Source organism: Cervus elaphus, chromosome X, assembly GCF_910594005.1.
Source record: "Cervus elaphus chromosome X, mCerEla1.1, whole genome shotgun sequence".
NCBI classification, from domain to species: Eukaryota; Metazoa; Chordata; class Mammalia; order Artiodactyla; family Cervidae; genus Cervus; species Cervus elaphus.
The window spans coordinates 28,724,233-28,737,180 of record NC_057848.1 but is presented as its reverse complement, the minus strand read 5'-3'; the positions used below and the strand labels follow the sequence as shown (position 1 = coordinate 28,737,180).

Below are 12,948 nucleotides of genomic sequence, written 5' to 3'. Positions count from 1 at the left end.
CTTTTTAATATACTGTCTAGGTTGATCATAGCTTTTCTTCCAAGGAGCAAGCATCTTTTAATTTCATGGCTGCAGCCACCATCTGCAGTGATTTTAGAGCCCAAGAAAATAAAGTCCAATAATACAGCTCTAAATCTAGAACATATGATTCTTTTGATTTCTGTCTTAGTTGGATATCTTCTCCCTGATATAAAGAAGCTAATTGAAGATAGTTGGATGGGTGGGCTAGCCTCTTGATATCATTCAGGTTTCAACCCAATTCTTTTAAGAATTAAAAATAATTGTACTTGTCTTACAAATTGAGTCTTTTAGAGAACTCAATTTGTGGCTCTAGAAGCAATTAAAGCCTATCTATCATTTTTACCAAATCCTAAATTTGCTCTATTTGTCTCAAAAATGCTTATAGATATTGTAAATGATCAGGATAGTAGAAACAAAACTGTAATTCAAAAAGACACGTGCACCCCAACGTTTACTGCAGCATTATTTACAATAGCCAAGACTTGGAAACAACCTAAATGTCCATTGACAGATGAATGGATAAAGAGGATGTCATGCATATATACAGTGGAATACTACTCGGCCATAAAAAAGAATGAAATAATGCCATTTGCAGCAACATGGATGCAACTAGAGATTATCATACCAAGTGAAGTAAGTCAGAAAGATAAAGACAGATACCATATTATATCACTTATATGTGGAATCTAAAATATGACACAAATGACCCTATCTATGAAACAGAAACAGAACTGGGGACATAGAAAATAGACTGGTGGCTGCCAAGGGGGATGGTGGTGGGAGAGGGTTGAATTGGGAGTTTGGGATTAGCAGATGCAGACTGGCATGTAACAGCAAGGTCCTACTTATAGCACAGGGAATTATACTCAATATCCTGTGAAAAACCACAATGGAAAGGAATATATATATATATATATATATATATATATATATATATATATAAATAACTAAGTCACTTCACTGTACAGCAGTAATTAACACAACATTGTAATTCAACTATAATGAAAAATGAATTAAAAAAATTTACTTCTAGAATGCCCTATTTCATGTTTTTTATACTTTCTAGTTACTGGCTAAAACTTCCATGAGTCAGTCTTTTATCTCCTATTTAGTATGAAAAATTATTATTATTATTATTATTATTAGCTGCATTGCACAGCAGATGGGATTTTAGTTTCCCAACAAAGGATCAAACACAGCCCTTGTAGTGGCAGTGGAAGTGCAGTCTTAACCACTGGACTGCCAGGGAATTCCCAGAAAAATTATTTTTAAATTGAGTCTTGTAATTCCAATATCTGGAACTCCTATAGATCTGTATTTGCTGTGTGTTGTTTCTGCTGAATTTTTTTTTCATGTCTGCACTCATTTTGTACCTGGCTATTTTTTACTATGTAGACAGACTATTCACCAAAATGACTGTAGGGTTAGGATGATGTAAACTTCCTGCAGAAAAAATTTACACTTGTTTATGCTAATCAATCATGCAATTCAGAATCCCCTGAATCTTAATATAGGAATTTGGATAATTGAAAGTTGGGCTGTTGATCCAGTAATTTTTTTTAAGTATTCTCTCAGAAATACAGAAATTAGCCCAAATATTTTTCAAGTTCATGTGGTCTAGGATAATCTTTCATAAATAAAAGTTAGTCTAACTTCGTTGGTTTAATTAAAACAGGCATGTCTTCAGAGTTATCAGCATTAAATATGATGCAAACACAGCTTTTTCTATCCAGGTTTACTAAAAGTCATATTATCTCTGTTACAGGATTTGTTAGAAAGAAAAATAATTTAAGATGATGGTTAGCTATTTAATGCCTCAAGAAGTTTTCATGAGTAATCTAAAAGGTTAATTACATAGATGCAATTAAGATAAAACTTCATATATGAACTTTTCAACAGTAATTATGTTTCATGGTATGTCTACTTAAAAATAGTTTCAAAAATCTTTTTGATAACTTGAAAACTTAAAAGTTATATTAACTAATGATGGATATGCATTGAATATCTAGATCATTTTCAGATAAAATAAAATACTGAAACAGACTGCTAAACATGGGTTTATCTACTTTGGCATCTTCTCATAAAGGAACTGAAGATTTTTGGATGTATCAGCAAACATGTGTTGTGCAGTATTGGAAAAATCACTGTCAGGAAGAATATGCTTTTAGAAATTATGAAATATATTTATAAATTTGCCAATCATAGAATGCTTAAGTAACAGGCAGTCCTCAATTGTTTACTTTTTAGTTTCTCTAGAAATTAAGGTTTCTAAGGGTTAAGAATGCTAATCTATATATGTAATTAAAAATACTAGAAACAATAAGGGTAAAAGGAAACAACTGTGTATGAAAAGTAGGTAAAAAAAAAAGTAGGATGTGTGTTTTGGATAAGAAGTATGAAAGCCATGTTTTTGTTAAGGGAAAAGGAGTAATTTTGTTCTAAAGTCAAATGACTGGATATTCTAGAATGAGGAAGAGGAAAATACAGGAAAAAAACCTGAGGAAAATACAGGAAAAAAACTGGCTGAGTGGGTAGAAAGTTTCAGTAAACAGAATCTTGGGAAAGGAATTTTATGTGTGGTCAAGCTGGCTAAGATTAGAATGGATTTATTTATAAGTTTTTTAAAGAATGAGCTTTAACATCAAAAGTACAGTGGTACAAGGACTTTCCTGACAGTCCAGTGGTTAAGACTCCATGCTTCTGCTGCAGGGGGAAAGGATTCGATCCATGGTTAGGGAAGTGAGATCTAGCCTGCTTAGAGGTATGGCAAGAAAAAAAGAAAGGGAAGGAAGGAAGGGAGGGAGGGAGGCAGGGAGAAAGGGAGGGAGGGAGGGAGGAGTACAATGGTACAAAAAAAGTTTGGCTTTCTCTCCGTTAAAAAGAAAAAGTCTTTTGGACTATTGGTCTTCTCTTGATAAGAGATTGTGAAATGTTTTTCTTTACCTTTTGGGTAATCTTCCTGGAAAGCAAAGATTTTGTCTTACCAAAGAATTTTTTGTTTCATGTTGTCTATATCAGGTCTTTGATTATGTGGGAGAACTGAGTCTTCTCAATGTGAAAAGAGCTATATTTTCATTCAGTTTTGTAACCTTGTGTATTTACCTTAAAATTTTTTTGATTGTCCCTTTGGTTAAATAGATAAGTATTGTTTCATATTGACTTGTGATCCTGTTTAATCAAATGTTCAAACTTTTTGACATTTTTGGCAGCTTCCCAAAATAAAAATCTAAATGGAATCTTTTTGACCTCAAACTAGTTTTGAAATTTCCCAGAGGGTCCTTAGAAAATCTCAAAAAAAATTGTCTCTCACTTTATAAAAGACATGTTAAAACAATTAGAGGGGTTTTTTGGTATTTAAATTACATGGTAAACATTGTCAAATAAGAAATATTATGCTTTCTTAGGTTATATATGTATGGATATATGTTACTAATATAGATATTCTAGACTTGTTTGAACTTCACAGAAATTTGTCAATACCCTCATTGTCCAGTTATTATCTTAAATTGTCATATGGCACAAATTCATGTCATATGCTAATCCAGGATTATCCTTTTCCCTATTTTTCTAATGATATCTTAAATTTTATTGTCCACATGTAATATTTTATAATTAGCATTTGCCTTTCCCATTTCCTAGTAGAAGAAACCTCTGGAACTTATGAAGTAGATAGTGGCAGAAAATTCATTTCAAAAATCTTTGAACTGGGCTTACTGGTGGCTCAATGGTAAAGAATCCACCTGCCAATGCAGGAAATACAAGTTCAATCCCTGGTTCGGGAAGATCCCACATGCTGTGGAGCAACTAAACCTGTGCACCTCAACTATTAAGCCTGTGCTCTAGAACTCACATACCGCAACTACTGAAGCCCGAGTGCCCTAGACCCTGTGCTCAGCAACAAGAGAAGCCACCACAATAAGAAGCCTGTGCACTGCAACAAAGAGTAGCTTGGCCTTCACTCACCGCAACTAGAAAAAAGCCCAAGCAGCAATGAAGACCCAGTGCAGCCTAAAATAAAAAATTACAATACAAAATCTTTAAATTACTTCAGAATTAATAAACAATAATAGTTTACTCTGAAACAACAAACTATTCCATATTGTTCCTATCTTTAAATGAAATTTTAATTTTTATTTTATTTTGGTTTTTTTTGCCACATCACGTGGCTTATGGGATTTTAGTTCCCTGACCAGGGATTGAAGCCAGGCCCTTGGCAGTGAGAGCTCAGAATCCTAACCACTGGGATCACCCAGGAATTCTCTAAATAAAGTTTTTATAATTTGGGGTTTTACATTTTTGTTCTGTGAGCCATTTTTAATTCATGTTTTGTATATGGTGTGAGGTAAGGGTACTTTTTTTGTATATTGATGTCTGCTATAGACTGAATGTTTGTGTAACTGCAAAATTCATCCAGTTGGATGGTATTTGGAAGCAGGGCCTTTGGCAATTAAGCCATGTAAGTGGAGCCCTCATGAGGAATTAGTTTCATTATGAAAATGACTCCAGAAAGCTCCCTTGCCCCTTCTGTCATGTGAAGATATCTGGTTATGAACCAGGAATCTGACCCCTACTAGATACCAAATCTGCCAGCATCTTGATCATGGGTCCACACTCCAGAACTATGAAGAATTCCTGCCTGTGGTATTTTTGTTATAGCAGTCCAAACTCACCAAGATGACATACAGTTAGTTGTTCCAGTATCATTTGTTGAAAAGTCTTTCTCCACTGAATTCCTGTGGGTCCTTTTTTTTTTTTTTTCTGTGGGTCCTTTTTAAAACATGAATTGACGATATACATGTGGGTCTACTTTTGGACTGTGTCTTATTCCATCAATCTATATGTCTATCCTTATGCCATACTACATAGTCTTGATTACCATAGTTTTAGTTAGCCCTGAAATCAGGCAACAAGTCCTTCAGCTGTGTTCTTCATTTTCAAAATATTTTGGCTATCCAGTGTCCTTTGCTTTTCCATATATTATAGATATTTATAGATAACTTTTGGAGAGAATTACCATATTAACACTATCAAGTCTTCTAATCCATGAATAGGGTATCTTTTTTTAACTCAGGGCTTCTGATTCAATCATAATTAATTAAGTATATGTCTCACATAATTTATTAAACATATGTGAATAAGAAAGTCCTCATTTGGAAAAAGCGACATACTAGTGGGTTAAATTAAAATCCCTAACATTAAGAGTTTTTAATATTTTTAAGAGCACTGTTACAGTTTTTAGTTGGAATTGGTCTGGAATGGGAAGGGATATTTTCCGTTTGAAACTCAGTTGTGTAACCCTCTCTGATTATGTGTGGACAAGTCCTTTGAATTTATGTAGGAAACCAACCAGGAGACTTTTTAGAGAGAAAACTCACACTAAGAATGGTATATAAATTTAGATATGGCTTCCCTGAGGTACTGTGGTGTGTAGTTCAAATAGTTATCAACTGTTTTATCCATAGATGTGTCTCAGGATACAATCCCCAGGGGACCCAAAATATATGAGTCCTGTAAGAGATAAGAAACTACTATAAGCAAATATAAAATGAACTAAAATGTTAATGACTATGTTGCTAAGAAATATGTAATATAATGGAGCCCAAACCCCTGGGGCAGTGCCACCAGAGTAGATACAACTCTGAAGTTGGGAGAGGGCGTTTACCCACATTCCTATAGAAGTCAAATAGGGGCTTTGACCCTTTGGGGACTAAAGGGAACCAGAGGGGCTTTGTCACCATAAGGACTCCATCATATCAATACCTGTCAGCAGAGGGTACAGGGCCCAGCAGAGCAGGAATGCCCAGCAGATATGGTAGTATCCAGAGAAGAGTGGCAGTCTCATCTCAGCTGCTGAGACTTGTTTCTAGGTATAGGTGAGACCTACCCTCAGCTGTCTCCTGAGTGTCTGACAAGGTTCAGAGTCCTACTGCTACAAAGTAGCTTTCCCAACACAGCTAACATATTCAGTACCTCATCTGATCCACTCAGCAGATTGTGAGGCAAGTTTTATTCCCATTTCACAGATGACAAGACTGACCTTTAGAGCACTGGATCTGTTGTAACTGTCAGGTTGATTCCTTTAGCTATGAGTCCTAGATGTAATGTTTTACTTATCATTTTACAGTCTGACAACAGGAATCTTCATTGCCCTCATAAGCTCACTGAACATTTCAATTTTTTTTTATCATGTATTGATTTCTAGGAATTTTTTTATTATGACAAACATCATTTAAGAAAAAGTAGAGATGAGTGAGCAAAGACAAGAAAAAGAATCACACATGTTGGGAGCCATAAGATGGTAGAGGACCCAGGAGAAGGGCTGGCAGTGCCCACTGACATAGTTACAACTAAGGGAAGACATGGGGCTGGACATACTTGTGGAGGAATGATATGGAGGTACCATCTAATGATTGGACTCATCTTTAAGTACAAGCAAGACCTATTTTCTGGCTACAATGTAGGAAAAAACTATCACCTAGTTTTTAGTTTTCATGGTTTTCTTCTGTGCACAAATGCATTATGCAAACATTTACTACTTTTACAAAGTGAAGTGTTAGTCACTCAGTCATGTCTGACTCTTTGTGATCCCATGGACTGTAGCCCACCAGGCTTCTCTGTCCATGGGATTTCCCAGGCAAGAATACTGGAGTGGGTAGCCATTTCCTCCTTCAGGGGATCTTCCAGACCTAGGGATCAAACCTAGGTCTCTTGCATTGCAGGCGAATTCTTTACAGTCTGAGCCACCAGGGAAGCCCTTTTACAAAACTGGTTTGATACTATACATTTGGTTCTGAAAAGTGCTTTTTTATTGTTCTTTTTATAGTGTACCATGAACATCTCTTTCATGAACATGGGTGAAAACCCCCTACTGAAACACAGAGCACTGTAGTTGGATCAAATGGCTGCTGGTAAGGACAGTGACACCTAAAGCAAAGTATCAGCTTGAGGATAAAGCACACAGCCTGGCAAGTGACTGCCAGGGAAAGCAGGGTCAGTGATATTCTCATCAAAGAAACCAGAATCAAATACCAAAGCATTAACAATATGGGATATCATGTAAGCCCCTTTGGCTCCTCCCTCCTCCCCTCATTCCCTTGACACCTCGTTGCCCTCTTGAGGTGAATGGATCCTGTACATCTCTTTGTATCCAATGAAATCCACCCATTTTCTGTCTTTTCCTTAGCTCTTCAAGCTGAGTCCTTGACAGATCTCCACATTCTTTCAGCATCTCCTCACCTCCCAGATGCCTTTCCTGTAAGTTGTCCTGATAGTCCTTGGGGGAATCCTCCATCGTCCTGTCCGTTTTTCTTTTTGCCTTCTGGGGCACATAATCTTCAGGAGGGCACTTTTCGGCAGCACGTGACTGGCTCTCTGACTTTGCCTGGGACTCTGGCTTGCCCTTCTTGAGTGGGTTTCCCTCAGCTTTGAACTTGCCTTGCTTTTCTTTCTTCCCCTCATTTGCTGGTTGTCCTTCATCTGCGGTTTGTCTCTCATCATCTGGCTGTCCGTCATTCTGGAGCTCTCACTCCTGTTCTGACTTCCCCTCCACTTCCGGCTTTTCTTTCTCATCTGATTTTCCTTCATTTTCAGGCTCTACTTCATCTTCTGGCTTTCCCTCACTTTCCAACTTTCCTTCATTTACATTGCAGTTTTTCCAGGTTGAGATGTCCCCTCCTTTTCCTGTCCTGGGAGATAAGGGTGGTGGTGAGGGGAGAAGAGACAAAGAGGAGACAAGGGAGACTGAGGGCTTGGGTGGCAGACGGGTCTGGACAGCACTGGCATCTCACCCGCGTCAGGGGTCCCCTGACCTGGCCCGGCCTAGTTTGCCTTCTGCCTACCCTTTACCCCACCATTCCTCCTGCACTGAGAGCCAACCATTCCCTGGAAGGCCCTGCCACCTTGTACCATACTTTAGCATGGCGGGGAGGGTGTATATTGTATCTGGTGGGGGGATGGGAAGTGGGGCCCTCAAATGCTACCCAAGCTGTGCCCCCCAGCCCCATGCCTGTTCAGTGCCCTCCCCTTTTTCACTGACCTGCAGGGATTCTGGCCAGGTTCCTCCTCCTTTTCTAGTCTTGCAGAGTGTTGGGAACAGACATGCAGACCTGCAGACAGACAGGAGATGGAGAGGGACTGCACAGTCCATGGACTGGGGTCCCTTTCCTGAATCTGAGCCCTCCTCATCCTACAATTTTTCCCCTACCTCTCCTGCATCCCACCCACCATTACTTTTCAGGCCTCAGGCACCAGACCAGGATGCTTTCCAAACTATTTTGGATCTCTGTGTCTTCCTCGTGCGCAAGCAACCCGCCGTGTCTCTACCCCTTTACGTGAGGTCAGTTCTTTCCTCCTGGGCTCAGAGTGTGAAAAGGAATTATTTTCAGAATTTGTCTAAGTTTCACCGTCGCACTGCGGGGACACCCCCTCCCCTCCACAATTTCAGGCTCAAAAATGGGTGGAGGGCACAGAGGAGGGCCATCGAGGAGGAGACGGGGCCACCTGCCCATGTTGTGCCTCGCCATTCTCCTCATTCATCTCGGGACCCCCTCCTCCCTCCCCGTCTCTCCCCGCTGCTCCTGGATCCTAGTCCCATCAGCTTCCACCCCTGCCCAGGACGCCAGCAGTGGCCACTTTCACACTGACCTGTGGGGCCCGGGCCAGGTCTGTGCCTCCTTGGGCTTGCCTAAGCCCTCTCGCTCCTCACCCGGGCAGCTCTGGGAACTGGTTCTCTGCGGGCAGGGCGGGCATGGGGGCTGCTCCCCACATCAGCGCCCAGCCAGTCATGTGAGCGTTGCATCACCTGATCCAGGTCCCCCACCCCACTCCCTCGCCCCTAGCCCAGAGGGACCCGACAGCTCTGGAAGGTGGGGGCTGGCGGGGGTGGTGGTTGGAGAAGGAGGCATTACCGATAAAGCAGGAGTGGAGAGGCTTCCTGTCTGCAGGTGCTTTACCTGGAGCATCTCGGGTCCTCACTCATGCCCATTATCCCCAGTTGTGGCAGCTGATCACAGGGAAGGTACCAGATTTTGCCTAGAGCACCACATAGCCCCACAGCCCGCTTTCAAGACTAGCTCCTCCTGACTCTAGAGCCCTGGTGCTAGTTCCACCAGGGAGCTGCGCTGCCACCTTGTGTAACTGTGTCCTGAGCCTCAGCTCTTCTCAGTCCATGTGTTCTCTCTCCCTGACTCTGTCCGTTTTCCTGTAAATCAGTTCAGTTCAGTCCCTCTTCCCTCCCCTGAATCTCAGACTCATTTTTGCTTTCCCACCAAAAATATAGGTGAGTGCTTATTTCCCCAGTTTTCAACATAATGTGACATACTTTTTAATTTTCACTGATATAATAAATGAGTAGTAGTATATCCATGGCATTTTATCTTGCATTTCTGTTTAATAGCAAATTAAATATCATTGTGAATTGTCTGTTCATGTCTCTTCCACATCTTTTTCTTTTTAAAAAAATATTTATTTTTATTCATTTGACTGCACCATGTCTTAGTTGTGGCATGTGGGCTCTTTAGTTGTGGTGTGTGAGATCTAGTTCCCTGACCAGGGATCAAACCTGGGCCCCCTGCATTCGGAGCATGGAGTCTTAGCCACTGAACCTCCAAGGAAGTTCCTTTTCTACATTCTTCTATTGGGTTATTGTTCCTTCACACTTTTCAAGTGTTCTTTATACATTATATTAGGCCTTTATCTGTTATAAAAGTTGCAAATATTTACTTCCAACTTGTTAGTTGCTTTTTGACTTTTTTATGATGTATTTCTGCCATGCATTAAAAAAAAGTAGTCACATTTATCACATTTGTCTTTTATTGCATCTAGATTTTTGACTCATAGTTAAAAGCTCTTTTCCTACATGAGGTCAAAGAGGAATTCCCCATTTTCTTTTAGTACTCATATGGTTAACTGTATTTGTCTTAAGGGCATCTATGGTTAAGAAGTAAAGGTTAAGGAATAAACCAGTGTTAAGTGAGTTGAAGCTTTAGAAGACTCAAAGAACTAGAATAACAAAACTCAAAGCCCAAGTCTTATTAAAAGGGAAGGAGTTTCCTAGGAACTTCAAATGTTTCACTTTAAGGGTAATTATAAACTGGAAATAAACTAGCCCTCACAAAGTCTTTTAGCTTGGCTTTGCAACATCTAGGTGGACTAGGTAAAGTTTAATTTTTGAATATAGATTATGGTAGTTTTAGACAGGAAGTATCCTTATGGGCCTAACCAGTGCAAACAAAATCTTCTTTGGAGAAAGATTCCATCATCCTCAGCCTCAAATTATTCCAACAAACAGCTATTTAAGTACAATGCCCATACACAAAGATAACCAGAAAAACAAAGAAAAGAGACATCATAGATAAGAAGCACCATAGGCAATAGACAACACAAGCAGATCCATTAGCTTTGAATTATTCAAATTATCAGATACAGACTACTAAACCACAGTGCTTGGCATCACCAACTCAATGGACATGAGTTTGAGCAAACTCTGGGAGATAGTAAAGGGCAGGAAAGCCTGGCATGCTGCAATCCATAGGGTTTCAAAGAGTTAGACACGACTGAGTGACTGAACAACAAAACCATGATGCTCAGTGTATTCAGATAAATAAAATCCAATCTTGAAAATTTCAACAGGGAACCAGAAAACCAAAAAAAAGTAGAGAAAAAAGAAAACTCCAAAACTGAAAAATAACAAAGCTGAAATTAGAAACTCAGTGGATGGCTTTAACAGCATATTAGGTGCAACTCAAGAGAATTAAATAACTAGAAATTATATTCAGATGAAATTATCTGTAAGGCTGCACAGGTGGTCAAAAAGATGGAAAATACAGACAGGACGGTAGGATAAGGTCTAATACATGTTCAATTGGAATTCGAAAAGGAAAAGAGAAATGGAACTGTTCAGAGGCAATCTTTGAAGATTTAATGGCTGAGGATTTTTCAAAACTGATGAAAGACATCAATCCATAGATCTAAGAAGTCTAACAAATCCCAAACAGGATAAATAAAAAGAAGCCCATGCATAGAATACATAATAGTGAATTTACAGATAATTCAAGACAAAGGAAAAATCATAAAAATAGCCAAAAAGATAGAGTATGCCTCAAAAGGAACAAAACTTAGGCTAATTACTGGCTTTGCAATGGCAATGATGAAAGCATGAAGATGGTAAAGTGACATCTTTAGTATCTTGAAAGAAAGTAAATGCCAACCAAGAAAATAACCAGCAAAAATACCCTTCAAAAATGAAGGCAAAATAAAAGCTTTATAAATAAACCAAAACAAAAGAGTTTCTAACAGTAGTCAGAAACCAAAGGAAATACTCAATTCTATGGGGCATTCTTCAGATAACAGGAAAATGATCTCAGATGGAAGACTGGGGATGAAGGAAGGAAAAGAAAGCAATTAAAGGTTAAATATCTATCTATAAACCAATACTGCATAAAATAATATTATCTTGTTAATTTATACTGACAACACAGGAGTCAAGAGGACTAGAGTAAAAGTATTTAAAGTTCTGGCATTATCTAAAGAGTATGTATAAGTATAAATTAATGTTAGCCTTTAGTAAGTCAAGACTGTATGCTATAATTACCAGATAACTATTAAGGAAGAGTAAGAGAGTAAAACTTCGAAGCTAATAGAGGGGCAAAAATAAGAAAATAATCAATCTTAAGGAAGAAAAAACTAACATAAACCAGATGGGGTATAAGAGAAGGAATGTGGTACAATGGTTATATCCAATATCAATAGCAGTAAGTACATTAATGTAAATAGTTTACATGAAACAATTAAAAAACAAAGATTTTTGGACTGGAAAAACCCAACTATATACTATTTACAAAAGACATATATGAAATATAAAGATACATAAAGACTGAAAGTAAAAGCATAGGGAAAAAATAACATGAAAACACTAAGCAAAAGAAAGCCATTATAGTTAAATTAATAACAAAATAGACTTTAAAGCAAAAAGCATTACAAGACATAAGCATCACTTAATGATATTTAAAATTTCTATGCATTTATTAAACAGACCTCAAAATAAATAATATTAAATTTGACAGAACTACAAGGAGAAATAAAAAAATACCTTCCATTTCAGTGTTAACACTCCTGTCTCTATAACTGTAAATATTTAAAATGTTGAAAGGGAAAAAAAACACTAACCTAAGATTCTATACCCAGTGAAATAATCCTTCAAATGTGGAGGAGAAATAAAGAGTTTCTCAGACAAACAAAAACTGATGGAATTCAGCATCAGCAAACCTTTCCTTCAGGAAAGATTTTCTTCAGGCAGCAGAAAAATGGTGCAGGCCTGCAACTCAGACCTACATAAAGGAAGAGCATTGAAAATGCAATGAATGAAAGTATAATGAAATCTTTTGTCTTATTCTTAGTTGATGTAAAAGACAACTCTTTATCTAAAGTAATAAAATAACAGTGTATTGAATGATTGCAGGAAATGGATGAGTGAAATGAATAATGAACACTTAAGTTACCTGTACTACATATAAGTGAGGCAGAACAATGTTATTTGAAAATGTTCTTAGTTAAAAATGTAAACTTGAGGAAAATCATTGAAAAACTTTTAAAGAAATATAATTGATACACTAAGAGAAGACAAGTGGAATCATGTAAAATACTTAATTAAAACTAGAGAAGGCAGACTTCCCTGGTGGTCCAGTGGCTAAGACTCCACACTCCCAATGCAGGGGGCACGGGTTTGATCCTTGATCAGGGATATAGATCCTACATGCTGCAACTAAACTGAAAGATCCCACATGTCATAACTAAGACCTGGTGCAGGCAAAAATAAACTAGAGAAGGCAGAAAAAGAAGCCTCTGGCAACAAATAGAAAACAGTTATAAACATGGTTGATACTAAATCCAAATATATTGAGTCATTTTAAATATGAATGGTCTAAATAC

The 12,948-nt window shown here is 38.1% G+C and overlaps 1 protein-coding gene and 1 long non-coding RNA gene across 2 annotated transcripts; one reads left to right on the top strand and one right to left on the bottom strand.

Moving 5' to 3' along the window:
* Nucleotides 1-6,813: 6,813 nt before the first annotated feature.
* LOC122690135 (transcription elongation factor A protein-like 3) lies at nt 6,814-8,249 on the bottom strand. Its single transcript, XM_043897133.1, is given in 2 exon segments — nt 6,814-7,706; nt 8,057-8,249. Coding segments are annotated over 2 exon segments (798 nt in total). The 5' UTR covers nt 8,206-8,249; the 3' UTR covers nt 6,814-7,057.
* On the top strand, nt 6,844-9,781 carry LOC122690137. The gene is made up of 3 exons (XR_006339985.1): nt 6,844-6,929; nt 7,205-7,275; nt 8,258-9,781. It is a non-coding gene; the product is annotated as an uncharacterized LOC122690137 (long non-coding RNA).
* Nucleotides 9,782-12,948: the final 3,167 nt, after the last annotated feature.